The 19,087-nt window shown below is 45.7% G+C and overlaps 1 protein-coding gene across 2 annotated transcripts in view; it reads left to right on the top strand.

The window, feature by feature from the left end:
• Positions 1-19,087, top strand: part of kremen1 (kringle containing transmembrane protein 1) — a 60,043-nt gene that overhangs the window by 15,277 nt on the left and 25,679 nt on the right. For both annotated transcript variants that reach the window (XM_061260711.1, XM_061260710.1), the window contains exons 2-3: positions 9,599-9,761; positions 17,999-18,090. In XM_061260711.1, the coding sequence (XP_061116695.1) occupies positions 9,599-9,761; positions 17,999-18,090 (255 nt within the window). The remainder of the gene's footprint in view (positions 1-9,598; positions 9,762-17,998; positions 18,091-19,087) is intronic.

Genomic DNA, 19,087 nt, shown 5'->3' with positions numbered 1-19,087 from the left:
CAAGGCCAAGCGGGCAAACGTCTCCACTTCTCTGCCCTGTAATTTGCGGCTTGTAAGGATCCAGTCGACGACTTCAAAGTCACCTGCGTGGACTCTGGAGCGCTGAATGGGCCTCTTTGAAGCTGTCCTCAAATTGCTGCCTTGTAGAGCAAGTTAAAGACTAGGCAATACATGACCGCTAAGACCGAAATAACCGAACGGCACAAAGAGGGTGGGTGTACATCCGCTGAATTACTGCTGGAGGAGGGGGGGGGGGGGGGAGAATAAGCGCCACAATGCTACAGGCCCAAGCTCCGGGAACAATGGCGGCTTGTGTTCCCCCTTCCCGACATCGGATGCATCTCAAAACATAACTGTGGTTTTGCCGATTAAAACGACGCCCCCACCGCCCCCCCCCCCCCCCCTTTGTTTTGCAAGTGCCACACAAACGGGTAAGAATTCGGTGAGTAGGCATCGATTAATGTGCGTTCAATTCAATTGCTGCGCTTGTGTTTTATCACAGATCTTTAAGTGGCGGGTATTGTAAGGGCGGTTTTGAAAGATCGCGCCGCATAAAATCGCCCACATGTACGCCGTTGCACGCCGTTGCACACACGGAGCGCCACCGTGTCGTAGATCAGAGCCCTTATGGGCTGGGAGCTGTCGGGCCTCCATAGCGCTTTACGCAATCATAAGAACCCATATGCTCGCCTCTCCAGTAAACACATTAGCGGCGCTTTTAAAAAAAAACGATCTCCTCGCTCGCCGGGTTGTTTGTTTGCTTTCCGCAGCGCGAGGGCTCAGCAGGCAGCGCAGACCGCAGCGCTAAAAGAACCCGCCGGAATGGACGCGAACGTCCGGAGGCTTGCCTCCGCTCTGGCCTTATCTCGGGCTTCGCTGCTAATTTTACGAGTGTTAACTTTACGACCTCGCCGTCACAAAAGGAAATGTAAATTAAGCCCGCTGTTACGCCGCTGGCAAAAGCCTCATTGCGGAGAAAATTGCTGCAACTTAAAAGGAAAGCCAGTGTTCGGGCATCCTAAAGTGCCCTCACCACCTCTGTATTCCACTATTTTATTCGGGGAGTTTATGATTTGCCGTGGAGCTGTCCCAAACCCTCTAATTGTTTATTTTGAGGTTGTCTAAAGATGTTTCTAAAGTGCTACTTACTACTGTTTACTAAGCTGTCAGAACTGGATTAATGCACACGTGTCCCTGTTTGCTAGGATTTTTACATTTTATTTGTTTAACTGAAAAACAATGACTGTTTAAACACCTGTAAAATGGTGGATTAATAAAGCTATGCCAAGGAGATGTCAGAGGAGATGACGGCTTAGTGGTTCTTAGCCCTAATGCTGATCACTGGAGTGTTTTGATAGTTTTTTATATATATATATTTACACTCACTGTGCACTTGTTTGCAAATGTTGAATGCAAGTGTTTAATCAGGCAATCATGTGGCATCAGTGCAATGCATAAAATCAAGCAGATGCAGGTCAGAAGTTGCAGATAATGCTCACACCAACCATCAGAATGGAGAACAAATAAGATCTCAGTCATTTCGACCGTAGCATGATTGTTGGTGCCAGACGGGCTTGTTTGAGTATTTCTTTAGCTGCTGATCTCCTGGGATTTTCACACAAATCAGTCTCTATAGTTTAGAGAAGGGCCGGACTGGTCAAAGCTGGCAGGAAGGTGACAGTAACACAAATACCCACACATTACAACAGTGGTATGCAGAAGAAAATCTGAAACCTCTTAGTGGATAGGCTACAACAGCAGAGGACTTAATCAGTCTAAAAGATAAGTCTAATGAATACCTAATAAAGTGCTCGCTGAGTGTATATCCTAAACCAGTGTCATGAATAGGTCAAGCAGACAAGTCCCCAGGAAGCTATTGTCTGAGTTATTAATGGGAGACAGTGAATGGAGTAAGCAGTGATTCCATCCTGGTTGATTTGTTTACCCCTGGTACGTTATTGGTACATTCTTATCACCTATTCATGTGTCTTGTCAATGTGATTCTGCGACTGTAATTGTATGCATGTCAGGTTCCCACTTGTAAAAGATATGACTCTCAATGGGGTTAAATAAAGGATAAATAGAAAATGAAAACAGGCGAAACTCATTTCGGGGGAGGCAGAGGAGAGCGTTTTACCTTGACACCTCGGGAGAGAGTGTTTTTGTGGAGACAGTGAGAGGCAGTGAACCGGCAAATCTTTTCCTGCGTTTTTCAATAAAAAAAAGGGAGGTATTCTTCAAGAACAAACAATTTCTGGGCGATATTACACGGCTTGGGGGTTGTGTAGGATTCCTGTGCTTTATGGAGTGACATACAGTGTGCTACAGTGCCCCTGCCGTCCTCCCCTTAAATAACTCCCCTTAAGTGTCCCGCTGCCTTTTCCACATTAACGGCACTCGGCTGAAAGGGAGTGGGGGTGTCTGAAACACAACTGATCATTGGGCTCCTCTTTTCTTATGTCTTTCTCAAAAGGTCATAGGGTCACGCACCCTCAGAGGGGTGCCTTTTTATTTTTCTGGATGATTCAAAGGGCCCTGACTGACACGGGCCCTCAAGAAATTGTGCAGGGAGGAGTGGCCTGGGGTGCTGGGGCCCAGTGTGAGACTGATTTTGGGGCCCAAAATCTTTGGTGGTGCCTCCACTCCCCCGTACTCTCAATACAGTGTACCTTTATTGTTTTGTGTATTTCCCTGTAGGCGCTTTCAGAAAGACATGTCCGTTTCTTTTTCCTGCCGTTGAAATATCTTTTATTTGACGAATTGGACTACATCAATCAAGTCAAACTGTAATTGTGTGCCAGATAGGAGCTTAGGGCAATTTTTTGCTTTGTTCTTTTAATCGTTTTTATGGAAAAACATCAGAAGCACAACTTTTTTCGGCAACATGCTTTCACTTGTTTTTGGCAGCATGACCAAAAGTATTGTTTTGTTCAAGTGAGGGAAATATTAATACTAAATAAAAATGCTGCAAGGAGGGTTAAATAAGGAGTAGCCCTGCTTTACTGAACAGTCCAGCGAGGAGTCTGTCAGACCTGTGGCAAACCTGGCAGGTGTTTGGAGGGGGTGGTGGGTGTTATTTTTATTTTTATCCTCAAATGGACTCCCTGCCTCTACTTTGGTTTCAGTTGGGCTGCCATCAGAACGCCTGGGGGTGACTGACACAAAAGGAGGCGGTTGATGAAGGCACTGGTGCAGACAAAATGGTGGGGGGGGGGGGTCAGGTGGGTCATCGGGGTCTCTCACTACAACTGTGTGGGATTTCAGCTTGGGAAACTATCCATTTTGAACCGACACGTCCCCTATCTTGCATTGACGCTGAGCTATTATTTAGCATTAGCAAGTAGCAACTCCGCAGCCAAGAAAATAGGCCTGCGGAACCTTGCACTCGGTTGTCCCAGAGCGAACTATAGCGTATCCAATTTAACGCGATTAACCGTGGATGGGATACGTCTGAGAAAGAGCAACTGACACGTTGATTGTTATATGCCACACTGGAAGAAGCCATGTCGTGCCCACTATCGTTCTCGTGTCCAGTGCCAGTCGTCTGTTCCAAAAGCCCGGAGGGCCTTTCACACTGGCAAACAACAGACCGGGTTGAACCAGACTGGACTGGTTTGCGGTCCCCGGAGTGCAAACTGATTCGTTTGAATGTACTGGCTCTTGTGGCACGGAGCCAGGCCACCGTAGGGGACGTGGCAGCTTAAGGTGTCATTATCACCGTCATTATCTTATAAAGTGCCCATTTAAGAACTGTAATGCCTTATGAGAATTACAACTTCCAGGCTGAGTCTGGAGGAGAGACGTAACGATTCTCACCTTTGCGGACTTTTGTCCAAACGGGCGTTGCTCAGAGACAATAGAAAGAAAAAGAAAAAAAACAGTCTGGAGTTTTTCGCCAGTCATCAAACTCATACGGTGCTTATTGACGAACCGAGGAGCCAGAAAAGTACCTCCACCACCCTTACTGATTGTTGTAGTGACCCTAAACTAATAATAAGCATTACTACTACTACAACTCATAGTAATAGTAATATGATTTCTTCATTCATAGTTCATTTCTTCCTCTAGCACTTTTGTTGTCGACCTTCAAAAGCATGATCAGACGGGTTAAGTGACAGAACCTTGGCTCTCCTTACCAGTGAAGTGGGTAAGAAGAAATTCTAAAAATGTGTTTGTTAAAAGCTCACCAGCGACTTGAGTAAGACTTGATCAGCCGTAACAAAGGCTCTCTTGTGTCCCAGGGCTGTTAATGAGGTGCAGCACAGCGAGCAAAACACACGTTTACTGTCACTACTGCTACTACTGTTACTCTCAGCTTCTCATTGATTTGTTCCCTGGCTCCTCTCTTCCCCCACTGCATGGCTACGCTCCAGTAGGCCCATGTAACAGTATGGGAAACATTAGCTTACTTGAACAGAATCTTTAAAGTACCGACATTTAGGACTACAAGTGCGAATTAAGATCAAAGGCTTTGCCTAGGTTTGATAAAGATGTCATTGTTTATTTAATTAATTTGGGCTTTATTTATTGGCCCATTCAATACATAGATTTAATCGAGGCGGTTTTAAACATGTTTAACGGCTAAACAATACATGAGCACAATCTTAATTAGCATCCTTAAAAAATTGCTTCATATGCACTTGGAAAAACTGGAAAAAATGTCGTGACGTTGTCTTTTTTTTCGTTGTGACTTCCCCCCCAAAAAAGCGTCTTGATTAAACATTCCCTTTTGACGCATGACTGCCCTTCAATTGTCCTGAGTGTAGCATGACACAACAAGCATGGCTGCGTTATTTAAAATGGCTTCTCCCTGAGAAACGCATTAGCGTTTACACGCAGGGCGGTACCGAGCAGCCTCAGTGCGTCTGACGTGCTTTGTAATGCCATTAGGCCGCATTGCTACTTTGCATTAGTTGCGTTTTTGTCTACGTTTATTAACACCCCTCCTTTGCCGTGCTTTTCTGCATTGAGGTGGAATTAAGTCGCTAAAGAGAAGCGCCGTTTACAGGAAACTGAGCCTCTGTCGTAATCATGGAAACTCAATACTGTCCAAAAAATAACCCTTCAACGAAATTTCTTTAGAGAGTGTGGGTAAGTTCGTACTTAGTTTCGGCTTTCTTGTGAAACGACGCTTGCCGAAACTGTCATAGCGTAGCGCGACATGACTCTGGGCAGTAGCCTTTTGTTTGCTTGCTTGTTTGTTTTTGTTCTAAAGGGGATCACATGGCCACGGGCCTATTTCTCCTGATTTCCATGCTGTGCGAGAGCGTTTGAAGCTGTAAGGTGGAAGTAATTAACAGCGGCCCCGGCTTGTGTAATTATCTGGGCTGGAAGTCCTGGTGAATAAATCACTTCTTTGCTCTTTTTATCCGTCTTATTTTAGCGTTAGTTAAAAGTGTGTGATTGGCGGGTGACTGGGCTGGAGGAGAGTGGGTACTTGCTCTCAGCCCTTCCTATTTTCAGATGGGGACTTCCCAGGGTTGTGCACTTTAGCACAGTGGCAGTTCTGCTTCCATTCACGGTCTCTGATTGGGCCACAGCCTGAGGCCCATCATGGCAACGGTGCGGAGTGATCGGCGAGCCTCACGAAAGCACCTACGCCCCGTTGGGAACAGGACAGCCAGTGCTTCTGTCACTCCTCCGTCCTCCCGACCCTTTCGGGGAAACCCCTGAGGTCGGCTAATCTTTTACTGAGCCTTTGTCATCGTGGTCACCACCCCCCCCCCCCCCCCTCTTCCCATACCCCCCGCACCCCGCATCCAAGACTTCCAACCAGTGCCACCGCAAGAAAAAAATTTTTCTTGCTTTTCTTAGATTTCTCGGACCACCATCTGTTTTCAGCTTTTAGCAAAACATGGGCGGCCCATAACCTCCATTTTATATTTTCTTTTTTTTTTTTGCTCTTTTACCTCAACTTCCTCCTCGCCGCAAGCCAGAGCCCCTGTTGCCTAACTGTGCGGCGGGGCGGGGATGGCTGCCAGCGCCCAGTGTGTGTGTAAGCCATAATAGAATGCTTTGCAGTATTTAAGGATGAGTAAACATTCGCAAAGTCCTGGAGCCCTCTTTGATCTGTGATCTTTTGCGCTGAACCGGAGCAGCCAGCGCTGAAGTCACCCGATCTGCTTCTTTCTGCAAGGTGGCCCTGTTTTAGTGCCATCTCGCAAGGGCCGTTCTGTGAGAAATAAAACCCTCTGAAAACATTGGTGGGCATTTATAACTGGGTCATGTACAAGGCATTTCCTCGCTGCATGCTTATTATTTTGCATTCAGCCTAACGTTTTTCCTGCAAATTATATTCAGATGACTCTGAACTTATCAGTTTACCATTTAACCAAAAAAACAACATGTCTTTGCTACTGGGTAAGTACAGTGTAAATATAAGACTATCCTTTTTCAGAAAGCAGGCAGCCACAGTTAACTGAAAGGGACACAATTCCCACTTTGTCTCAGCAAGCAGTGTTGTCTGAGGTTACACAGAATTGCGATTACCCAGAAGTCCTCCACAATTCACTCAAGGAGCAGGAGTGAGTCATAGGCACGTCGTGACTTCCCCCCCAAAAAAGCGTCTTGATTAAACATTCCCTTTTGACACATGACTGCCCTTCAATTGTCCTGAGTGTAGCATGACACAACAAGCATGGCTGCGTTATTTAAAATGGCTTCTCCCTGAGAAACGCATTAGCGTTTACACGCAGGGCGGTACCGAGCAGCCTCAGTGCGTCTGACGTGCTTTGTAATGCCATTAGGCCGCATTGCTACTTTGCATTAGTTGCGTTTTTGTCTACGTTTATTAACACCCCTCCTTTGCCATGCTTTTCTGCATTGAGGTGGAATTAAGTCGCTAAAGAGAAGCGCCGTTTACAGGAAACTGAGCCTCTGTCGTAATCACGGAAACTCAATACTGTCTGCTCACCGGGGGTGCCCCTGCCGGGCAAGGAATGGCTCGGGGGAAGACAAAAGCACAGAAGAAGACAAGCTCCTAAGTGACTTTAATTAAAATCTTAAAGGACTCTCTTATGAGTTTTTTGGTGGGAAATGGATAGACCAGACGAAACCGCTAATGGTGTTAAATAGTTAAATGAAGTAAAGTGTTAGTACAGAGTCCCCGAGTGAGCTACAGAATCCCTCTAGGATTCTGTAAAAAGATAAGTTATTAAGTGGCTACCTCATAGGATCTGGTTCAGCACCATGTGCTGGTTATTTCTAAAGCAGTGGTGTGTGTGTGTGTGCTTGTGTCAGAGTTAGAAGTGGAATCCACTCTTGAACTAAAGCATCATCTGAAACCTAGCAGAATAGTCTATAGCACACTGTTCCAGAAACTCTCTGTTGTCAATAGCAGAGCACACCCATGTGTTTAGCAGACGTAAAAATGAACATCTCATGAAAATCAGGACGGACATGGCGAGATAACAAGCCTGCCTGACTCGGACAGGGCCGGTACGGAGACATGCTGTACTTTAAGCACTATCCTCATGGCTCACAGTGAGAGAAATATAATACACATAAAACATAAGAGAAACAATAAAAACACAACTGCTAGTATCTCGGAGATATGCAGCGAGGCTGGTAGAGACAGTGGCGGAGAGATCTGATTTATGTTTTAATGAAGGCCGGCTCTGGAGGGCTCGAAAGTAAAAACAGAATGTGCCGCAGCATCGGTGCTTTTTTCCCAGAGAAATGCGGAGTTGTAAGCAGCGTCGGGGTCCTATGGGAGGGCCTGGAACCCTGGCTTAATTAGATTTAACCGCGGCTTCTTTTGAGCCCACTTGGGTTTCATTTTCCCAATCTATGTTTGGACACGGCAGAGGCCAGGACGGCACGGGAGCCAATCGTATGGCACTGTCCCATCCCCTGTACCAAACAAACAACTCACACACATAATTGCTCTTTTATTTATTCTAAAGTCCATTCAATTAATTTTTCTTATCAGTCCACAGTAGTTTCCCGGATAGCCAGGAAGATAAGGGTTTCCCATGGAGAATGCAGGGAGTTGAGGGACCTTTTTAAGCTTGGGGGGGGGGTGGGTTGTGACTCGTATCGTGTGAGGCTGGCCGGCAGACTGTTCCAAGTCTTCCCGCTAACAAGCCCCTCGCAGCTGCAGCAGTAGCTGGCCCTCCGGGAGGAAGTTAAAAGGGCTTTTTCTTCAGAGGGAAGGGGGCTCAGACACAAAGCCTGTTAGGAACAGCCCTCTGGGGACGGAGCCTCCCGGAGGGAGCTGGATCTTACCCTTCTGAGGAGACGCTCGCCAAAACGGCGGGATTAAACTGCCCCTTGCACGAGTTCAATTTCACTCAGGTGTGTGAAACTGCTGGATTCATTCTCGCATGATGTGGCGTGAAAGGGCAGAGCCCAGAAGTGGTCGTATTCATATAGTCACTTTGTCAAATTCAGAATTCAAAGAATGGTCCGCGTAGCCACTTGCGTTTTATTAAGGGCTTTAACTGGATGAAGAGTAAATTTGAGTGAATTTTTCACGGCTTTAGCGCCGGGTTAAGAACAGAATTTTCCGTTTAGAGTGATTAAACCGTGTACAGACCTGCTTCCTGCGTTTCTTCAGGCAGGTAGCTGTGCTTTGTGAAAGCCGATCTCGGGGAGAGGGAGGTCCTCCACGGGGAACGTATCTGTTGTGGCCTTGTCAGAGCCGAACGGCGTAAATCCAGCAGGCTGCGCTTTGTTTTTGACACTTGAAACGACTATTTTTTTTAGTTTTGTAGGGGAGTGTAATGAGACATTGGAATCCACGAGAGATGAACTGTTTTTAATTTAGCGCACAATATGTTGCTTTTGTACATAGAAAAAAAGGCCTATCTCTTCCTGATTAAGTTTTGAGATTCTTCAAAGGGGAGGCATCTGAAGGCTCCAGGATATACAGTTACCCGACAGGCTAACCTGTAATCTGATTGTGGGAGATGGAAGACAGGCCTGCTAGAATGAGGAGAACCCAGTGCTGAACAGAGACCTCTGACAGGGCTCAAAGCCATTCCTTACCCCGCTGAAAAAAAGCAACAAAAAACAAAATACCTCCCACCGAGTTATTGGGGAGATACTGAGCATGCTCTCTTCAAATGCTGCTCAGAAGTTTTTCTCCTATCTTGACTTCTGAAATTGGATTTCTTTTGTTTTTCTTTTTCGTTTTCCCAGGGGGAATCTCTCAAACTGTGGATGACGGTCATCCGTATGGTTAATATTCACACCAAATGCAAATCATTTCCTTTTTTTCCCCTTTTTTTCTGAAATGAAGCGACAGCACTGGGGACAGTAATTGAAGCAATGTTGATAATTTCCTTTTTCATATGCAGCATCACAGTGACTTTAGGTACTGACAGACAATGTGAATATATTAAACGTGAATTTTTAATGTAGATATTATATAAATGTAGCTCCATTCTGGAGTCGAGAAGTGCCCAGCTCACTTGACATATTGTTCCAGGTCAGTTTTGACTAGCTGTTTTTCAGAACATTTTGGTGTTCCCCATGGGACTATTCTTGGAACTTAATTAGTTAATGTTCTCAGTTTGTCAGCAAAGATATTGGAGCTCACACTAACACACACACACCTCTCCTACCCAGATTAATGAGTGATTATTTCTTTTTTCAGAATGTTACACCGCCAATGGGAAGGATTACAGGGGCTGCCAGAACCAGACCTGTCTTCTAGGAGGGAAGCCCTGTCTTTTCTGGAACGAAACCTTTCAGCACCCCTACAACACCCTCAAGTACCCTAACGGAGAAGGAGGACTGGGCTCCCACAACTACTGCAGGTTATAATACAGCCCTTTTTTTTTTTTTTTTGGGGGGGTGGGAAGGTTAGTGGGGGGTAGTATCTAACTAATGTCCTTGTCATGGGCAGTTGTATGTGTACATGCAGTTGTAACTTATCGATTGGTCATTATTCCATTTCCAATACTACAGTATACAGTATAAGTAACTGTGATCCATTATGAAGAGGAAACAAATGTACCCTGGTGTAAAATTCAGCAATGCCCAGTTTGAAATACCAGCTACCAGCTGTTTCAACACCTAGCTTGCACTCTTTTTTATTAGCTCTTTATTAGATACCATTATTTGATTTTTTTACACCAATAGAAACAGAAGGTCATCATGATGAAAAATATTGACTGCTGCAGGAAGTGTGGTGTTGTTCACTGTAGTTAACATGGAGGATGATTTAAATGTCAATATTTGACGAGGCTCACTCATAAAGGCTGTCTAGACTTGTAGAAAAAGTTTTTCTTGTCAGGAAGATCCTTTAGGCTTGGGTTTGAAGCTCAGACATGCACTTTCATTTTTTGAAAGTTTCATCCCTCCATTCCTGGCTGCTCAGCCACTCGTGATGAGGAACTAGCTACGCGTGAAAGTTTTCCTGGAGCCAAAGTCTTCCATGTCACTTCCTCCCAATTCCTATTAAACCCCAAGATTTGTCTTGTCACCACACATGCCAGGGGAGATGACTTTTCACGTTGTGAACTTTTGCCCTCCCCATTCTTCAGCTTCTCATACAGATTTAAACGTACAGCGTCACAGCAATTATGCACTAAGACTCAGAGTTACTGCCAAAGTTATGACACGAACACATTAATAACCAAAATGGTCATTATTGCTCCTCCACAAAGTTTGTCCCCCTTAGCATAAATTTCTAAAGCCATTGTCATAAATTGAAGAAAGAGTGCTTTGAAGATGCACTACTTGGATGGTCATCCTGCCACAGTTGATAAAGCAGGGAAACCTTGACTGGGAACACTACATTAATAAAATGTGTGACTCACAGGAGAATAGAGGAGACACAGAATTTATCTTAATCCAAAGGGTACTGTGTTAGGGATGATAACAGTATAGGGAGTATGGCCAGTGGATCTCCTTTATGAGGTTTTAAAACTGTAATAGGTGCACAATTTGCCGTGCCACAAGTTGAGACTAACCATGATGCATGCTTGTTTTTAATGGATTAATCTTGTCATGAATGTATGGTTGGAGTTTTATCGGTTACACTGCTGAGTAGGACAAACTCTGACACTGACGTTAAAGTCAACGCAGAGTTGCAAAATAAAAATATTTGAAACATTTTTCTGGAGGCTGAGGATAAAAGCACCATGCCGTTTGATTGATCCCGTTCCTCGGTCTCTCATCAGCATAAGTGCACTTTCTGTCAGCTTGTTGGCGGGAGGGAATGCGAAGATGAGCGATGGTGGTTGTGTGTACCCCATACTCTTTGTTATCATTACCTTGATTCTTCCTCGCTGGGATTTTCCATGAAGGGTGGAGTTTTGTGTGGGTGTGTGTGTCTGTGTGGATGTGTGTTTGTTTGTGTGCATGTGTGTGTATGCAGTGTGTGTGTGTGTGTGTGTGTGTGCGCACATGTGTGTGTGTTTGTGTGTGTGTGCATGCGTGCGTGCATGTGTGTGTCTCCCGCCCACCCCTCCTCTCTGTCCATGTGCACTGTGCAGAATAAATGTCATGGGGAACCTAGAGGGGGCCGGTCTGCTTCAGACAATGTGTTCAGGCCAAGTGCCGCCTCAGTGTGGTGGAACAGGGTTGTGTTGACCTTCCGCATGGGAAGGTCAGGAGACAGGACCTGGGCATGTTGATATATGGCCTGGGAGCGTTCCCATCACAGGGTACCCCGCCCCCTCTTCCCGCGAGCAAGCTTCGATCTGGCAGCTTTCCAGCATTCCCATCTCCCCAGCATTCCCATCTCTCCAGCATTCCTTCTCCCCAGCATTCCAATTTCTCCAGCATTCCCATCTCCCCAGCATCCCCATCTCCCCAGCATTCCCATCTCTCCAGCATTCCCATCTATTCAGCATTCCCATCTCTCCAGAATTCCCATATCTCCAGAATTCCCATCTCTTCAGCATTCCCATCTCTTCAGCATTCCCATATCCCCAGCATTCCCATCTCTCCAGTATTCCCATCTCCCCAGAATTCCCATCTCCCCAGAATTCCCATCTCTCCAGCATTCCCATATCTCCAGAATTCCCATCTCTCCAGCATTCTCATCTCTCCAGAATTCGCATCTCCCCAGCATTCCCATCTCCCCAGCATTCGCATCTCCCCAGCATTCCCATCTCCCCAGCATTCCCATCTGTCCAGTATTCCCATCTCTCCAGCATTCCAATCTCTTCAGCATTCCCATATCCCCAGCATTCCCATCTCTCCAGTATTCCCATCTCCCCAGAATTACCATCTCCCCAGAATTCCCATCTCTCCAGCATTCCCATATCTCCAGAATTCCCATCTCTCCAGCATTCTCATCTCTCCAGAATTCGCATCTCCCCAGCATTCCCATCTCCCCAGCATTCCCATCTGTCCAGTATTCCCATCTCTCCAGCATTCCAATCTCTCCAAATTATAATAATACAGTAATGTTATTTTTGGGTAGAAATGAATATGAATAGGTTAAAAAAAGGTACAAATGAATTTTACATATATTAATAGGCTAGGTGCATAATTTTACGTACCTGTAGGGTACCACCCCAGCGACAGGCATTTGTACCTTTTTTGGCAGTTTGGCACTTTATTTTGGGGGGTATATACAGCATTGTAATATTGTATTTTATCTGTGTGGTGTACAGCATGGTATGTTAAATGCTGTTAAATTGTCCTGCAGCTCATCATGCCAGCTCTTTCTTATGAAGGAGATTTTAATCTCAGCAAGACTAACCTGGTTAAGTAAAACTGAACAATATTTGCAGCTCAAGGCGCCTTACAGAGATGAAATTTTATGGACTAAAACATAAACTACTCCTAAACCTACAGAAGGAAGAAGACTGTTCAGTGCATCATACATGAGACAACTGGGAGCTTTACTTTACTTAACTTGGCTGGATTTTTGTCCGTGTTTCTGTGGGAAGTACAGCATGGTACTCGCCTCTGTAAGCCACTGCGTCTGTAGATTACTGTTATGTATGAGCTGGGATTGGATTTGAGAGGAAACAGAACCAGAGAGAGTCCGATCGGGTGCAGCTGGAGTACACCTGCCACCTGTGGGTCATTTCTGGGATCTCCTGCAGAAACGGAATATACTGCCATATATTTGTGTGTATAACAAGTGTATATCATTATTAAGCGTTGTGTTGTATGAAAACGATTTTATAGATATAATCCATGGCTACCAAACCCTCGGCTGTCACCAGGAGACCTGTGCTTCTGCTCGGAGGCACAGCTGATAACGTTCTGCGTGAAAGTGCCCCGTAAACACCTGTTGGTGTGTAATACCTGACATCCCTACAGAGCGCGACTCGCACTGTAACCGTGTCTGAGCTGCTGGAACACTGCTGCGCCTGAAGAGGCCCCTTTTCAGCCTGGCAGGGAACCGCTAGCATTAGCGCGGGGCCTTTTTTCCCCTCCGATTCAGTCACCCAGCGGGGATTTTCGGGCCCGCAAGGAGGCCTCGAGCCAAGCACAGGTGGATGCTTTTCACGCCAGGAACCTGCACTGCCTTTACAGCCATTTACTGCCTGGATCGGATGTAGAGGGAGGGGGGGTGGGGGTATTTTCGGCCAGAGGAGGAGGGGGTTATTAAACTCCGTGGCCCATTGTTGGTTTTCCACACGCTGCCTCACTTTAAAGGGAAGACTAGTGGTATGCAAAATGGCCTAATAGCCTACATTTTTCATCTTTATTGCACCCTATAAAAGCCTCCACTGAAAAGCACTGAGGAACTGGGGCTGAGTGGGGTGGGGGGGTGACATTAAAAGCCCAGAAAGGAAGCCTGGTCTTCTGTAGAGGCGAGAGACCTCGACCCCTCAATTAAACTGCATTGTGTTCCTTAGTCACCTTATCTGAGTTATACCTCCCTCATTCAGAAAGGACCACATATTGCTACCACTTTTTCCTTTCTTTTTACCAGTTTTGAATTACTTTTGTAAAAAAAGATAAAGATATGAATGATATTTTTAATTACAGATCACTGTAAAACCACAGGCGCAGAAACACGGACTGAAAAAAATCCCCTATGTGTGCTGGCACTGCAGTCAGGGCCAAGGTTAATGTGGATCAGTTGAGAAAGAGTGAGGTAGAGATGGAGCGAGAGAGGGAGAGACAGCTATACCGAGAGAAATAGGGAGAGATCGCAAGAGAGACAGAGGGGAAGGAACAGAAAGAGAGAGACAAGGGGAGAGAGGGAGACATGGAGAGAAAGGGGGAGGACCCAACAAAGACTATAACCACTGTACATATAAGCTGTGCAATGTATTACCTGTTCAACTTCTAAGTATTATAATTAAAGTATTATAATTATACTAAATGCTTTCAATAGTTTGTTTCCTCCCTTCTTTCGGTAATTGTTTGTTATTTTATGTAGTTCTTTGGCAGTGTTTACGGTTTGTGTTTCATGCCAATAAGGCACATTGAATTTAATTGACTGAGAGACAGCGAGGGAAATTTTTTAGAACTTAAGAGTATAAAACGTAGTCAATAGTTGCCTGTCCTTGGACTGCGTGACTGCATTGTGTCTGCCGTCAAAGGATAAGTTTGATTGATTTGATCAATCGACAGACACCTCCGAGTCATTCACATTCTCTGAATGCCTCAGGCGACTGCTGGTGATATACGCAAATCAAATCCTGCCAGGTTGGCACATCTACTGTAATGTGATGCTGTTCCTCTGTTGTCATGTCAATATAAAATTAGGCAATGGGGGGAAGAAAATGATATTGGATTTCAATCGTTTCAAAGCTGCTTGATTAAATGAATGCGGCACCTGTTTTATTTTCTTTGTTGTTTTTGTGGGAATTAAATTACGATTACCGCTCTGTCAACTGGCCAATAGCTGCCAATAAGTAATTTGTCTGATGATTTCAAAACTGAGCGGTATATTTCAATCGTATTTTGTCCCATGTGACTGATGTGTGTTAATCGTTGTATGAATCATTCTGGCTTTGCGTAATTTTGAGGACAGTACAGGAGCAGTTTAATATTAATATGCCTAATGTGAGACGCTTATAGTCATTAATGTTGTGTCTCTAAAAGTTGACAGGTATATTATTCATACTTATCTTAATTTAATTAATGTCGTACCCAGGTTTTTGTTCTCCTAATCCACTTAGTCTTCCAGGAAACTTTGATCGGCCAGTTTATGGGTTGATCTCTCACTCCACTGTAATGGCTGATGTGATCATTTCATTCTTCACTGGCCTCAGAGTCTGAATTCTGGGTAAGATTTTCAAAATAATCACACTGTCATCTGGCTTAACTTATTTTGGCCAGAGTGTTTTGTAAAAGTCCCATTCAGGCTTCCCATAATGAAAGGCAGGAGGGCTAGTATGTGCAAGTCTTTGGAAAGAAGCACAATATTGGCAGCCTATTTTTTTTTTCTTCTGTGTAAGTTTTTAACATTTCAGAAATCTGGGATTATTATAGTTTCTCCGTGCCAGAATCTTTAAAGCTAATGATAAATTTTTATGTTTCGGGCAGTCTGAAAATGGCGTATTTAAGACGCTGGTGGAAAGAGCCGGTTACAGACAGATGTTTCTGTGATGTCAGCTTGCGCTGCCTGCTGTTGCTCACGCAGACAGGCGGCTGTCGATCAGCGGAGTCTGTTGGCGGACAGACTCGAAGGCCTGGGAGATGAAAGGGTTGCAAACGTGTCTGAGGCTACGCCGCTAATGCTAACGTGGCGTCCGCGTTTCGGGCCCAGCAATCTGCTCGCTTTCACGGACCTCTACCTCTCTCTCACGCACCCTCCAGGGAGGCGTCTGCTTCCAGTCATGCTCCTCCTCTGACCTGTATCGACAGACCCCAAAAAAACAAAAATCTAAATGATGGATTTTAAGACGTTGTTGGAAAGAGCTGGTTACAGAAAGATGTTTCTGTGATGTCGGCTCACGCTGTCTGCTGTTGCTCAAGCAGACAGGCGGCTGTCGATCGGCGCAGTTTGTCGGCGGACAGGCTCGAAGGCCTGGGAGATGAAAGTAGGGAGAACAGGCCAGAGGCTACGACGCTAACGCTAACGTGGCGTCCGCATTTCAGACCCAATCTCCCCGCTCTCACGGTTGTCTCTCCTCGTTCTCGTGGACATCTATCCGCTCTCTCACGCACCTCCAGAGAGGCTTCAACTGCTTCCTCCTCTGGCCTGCATTAACAGACCCAAAAGAATTTTGAAAACAAAATGGTGGATTTTCTTCTCTGGTAGCACTCAAGTTTAAATCTCCGCTAACCTGAACTCCACTCCTGTCGGTCAACCAGAAATGGAGCGTTTCGTGACGCCCAAACGTAGAAGCTGCCTCCCCTTTCATGTGCGTGTACCTATTCAATTCGGCATTATACCGTGTTCGGCAGGTTACAGTAGCACATGAAAGCAAAGCCCCTTTGTCACCCAAACCTGTCATTCCCGGGCTCCAGGCTGAAAAAAGGAGCATTTAGTGATCAAAGTCTTTACTCTATTAGATTGGTGTCATTCAACTTCTATTCTGTGTCCTGTGTTTTTTCAGGGTTTTTTTTGTCCTCCTCCCGGGGGTAATTATCGAGGAGATAAATGAGCGGAGGGGGCAGCTAGGTGAACTCCCCCCAGGTACCGGTGTCGAATGTAACCGGGCGGACTACAGGGAGCTGAGTTTATGTCATGTTTTTTTCCTGTAAAGTACCTTCTAATGCACGCATGTTGAGTAATGTTCAAACATCATCACTTTGCTGCAGTGTACATACTTACAGAGCTGAGAGGGGTACTGAGCGTTGAGTGAACGGGCGGAAGCACCCCTTCTAGAAAGTTCTTCGGTATGTAAGAGTAGATTGTATTCTCGCAAAGTTTCCAAACAGTGCCTGGAGTATTTAGTCTTTTTTTTTTTTTACTTTGTGAAAGACAATGCTCGTTGTTAATGGCTGGGTGTTGAACGCTTTTACGAAATGTTCCCCCGAAATCAAAACGGAATACGGCGTTGAATGAATCGCGCTGAAGGTTCACCGGGGCAGAAAGAGAGCAAGATGTTCACGCTTAGCTTCATTCATTCCGGGATTAGGTTTCGCTGTGCAAAAAAGGCCATTCTTAAAGAGACATCTGGATCAATAACCCTTTCTATTTAAAAAGAGAGATGGAGAGAATCTGGAAAGTGTTTTTTGAAAGGAGAAGAAAAGAGATGGAAACACCCATCAAATTCTTCGCGACAAAAGGCGAAACAGGATCCTTAGCGGCCGCAGGGAAATATGGAGGTGCTACATTATATCAGCGCTCAGCGTAGGGCGGGAGGGGGAGGAGGGGCGGATGTAATGAACTCCAGTAGGCTTTAATAAGTGACTGGTGCACTGTCGAAGGGTAGGATTGTTTCTGGCAGTTTCCGTGGTTAACCTCAGCAGGTCCACGCCCATACCGGCGTCCCCAACCGAAATGTCAACGAACCGGCAGGAGCCCTCAGATCTCCAAGGGTTAAATGAAGTGGGTGAGGTCAAAGGCGTCCCTCTCTGACAGACGCATTGTTCTACCCAGGGTGCCCCTCTGCAGCGGAACAAAGGGACTCCCAGCTTGCTGCGGCTAGGTTTTCTCCGCCAATACCAACCCCACCCCCCAGGTCCCAGGTCCCAGGTCCCAGGGTGAATGTCACTCAATGAGCCTCTGAACAGTTGGGAGGAGATCCCAGGCTAGAGCATGGGCTTGTGGGAAAGGAGGAGGGGTGATCATGAGACTGACAGCGCAGAAATAACTTTTAACCCTTTAGAGAATAGGTTTTTCATCAGTGGGAATAGATTAGCCTTGTGGCTTGACTGGGACCTGGAAGGTTGGTGGTTCAAGTCCCAGTGAAACCACAATAAGATATGTGCAGCTGCTGGGTACTTAAATGTAATGTTTAAAATGTTTAGAATGTTTTTCAACATTCTAAGTCAGTGTTCTAGAACCCCATTGCTTTCAATTACCAGTCGTGATTGTTACATCAGCATTATAACTGGATGTATTAGTGATCTCATCTCACACCTGAAAGTCTCTTTTTCTTGTGAAATAATGTGTTTTGGTGCTTTCTTTATTTTATCTCCTCTATCTCCCCACCCCTTCCTCTCCTCCCATTCCCAGGAACCCAGACGGTGACGTTCGGCCTTGGTGCTACATCACGGATCACGACGACGGAATCTACTGGAAGTACTGCGATATTCCCACCTGCCAGAGTAAGTGCTGCTCTCTTTCTTTCCCGGAGTGTCCGGTCCCACTACGTCTTCATTTAAGAAATGGAAGTCTAGTGCCGTTTCTTCTGCTGAGTGCCTTCTGGTGAATTATGCCTCTTGTATACGCCTCTGATGGCATGTCACCACGCTATTATCTAGAGAAAAGAGGTCTATCACAATCGCAGTTACGCTCGCTGATACGTCCGGACGTGTCTGAGCTGCACATCAGCTGTCAGGCGTGCTATTTTCACGAAAAGTGATACCTCTGCCATTTTCCTGTCTGTGTGTGCATATACTGTAGGTGTGTGCATGTGTCTGGGTGTGTCTGGCTGTGTGTGTGTGTGTGCGTGTGTGTGTATGTATGTATGTATGTATGTGTGTGTGTGTGTGTGTGTGTGTGTGTGTGTGCATATACCTGTGTGTGAGCATGTACTGTAGGTGTGTGCATGTGTCTGGCTGTGTGTGTGTGTATGTATGTGTGTGTGTGTGTGTGTGTGTGTGTGTTTGCATATACGTGTGTGTGTGCATGTACTGTAGGTGTGTGCATGTGTCTGTGTGTGTCTGGCTGTGTGTGTGTATTTGTATGTATGTGTGTGCATATACGTGTGTATATGCATGTACTGTAGGTGTGTACATGTGTCTGGGTGTGTGCATGTGTGTGTGTGTGTGTGTGTGTGTGTGTTTGTGTATGTGTGCCTGTGTACGTGCCTATACGTGTGTGTGTGCATGTACTGTAGGTGTGCACATGTGTCTGGGTGTGTGCGTGTGTGTGTGTGTGTGTGTGTGTGTGTCCGTGCGTATACGTGTGTGTGTGTGCATGCCTGTGTGTGTGTGTGTGTGCATGCCTGTGTATGCGTGTGTGTGTGTGCATGCCAATGTGTGTGTGTGTTTGTGTGTGTGTGTATGTGTATGTGTGTGTGTGAGCATGTGTGTGTGTGTGTGTGTGAGCGTATACGTGTGTGTGCATCACAAGCAGTGCCTCCATCCTGAAACACATTAT

The sequence above is a fragment of the Conger conger genome, chromosome 11, assembly GCF_963514075.1.
Source record: "Conger conger chromosome 11, fConCon1.1, whole genome shotgun sequence".
NCBI classification, from domain to species: Eukaryota; Metazoa; Chordata; class Actinopteri; order Anguilliformes; family Congridae; genus Conger; species Conger conger.
This window is presented reverse-complemented; position numbering and strand designations above follow the sequence as displayed.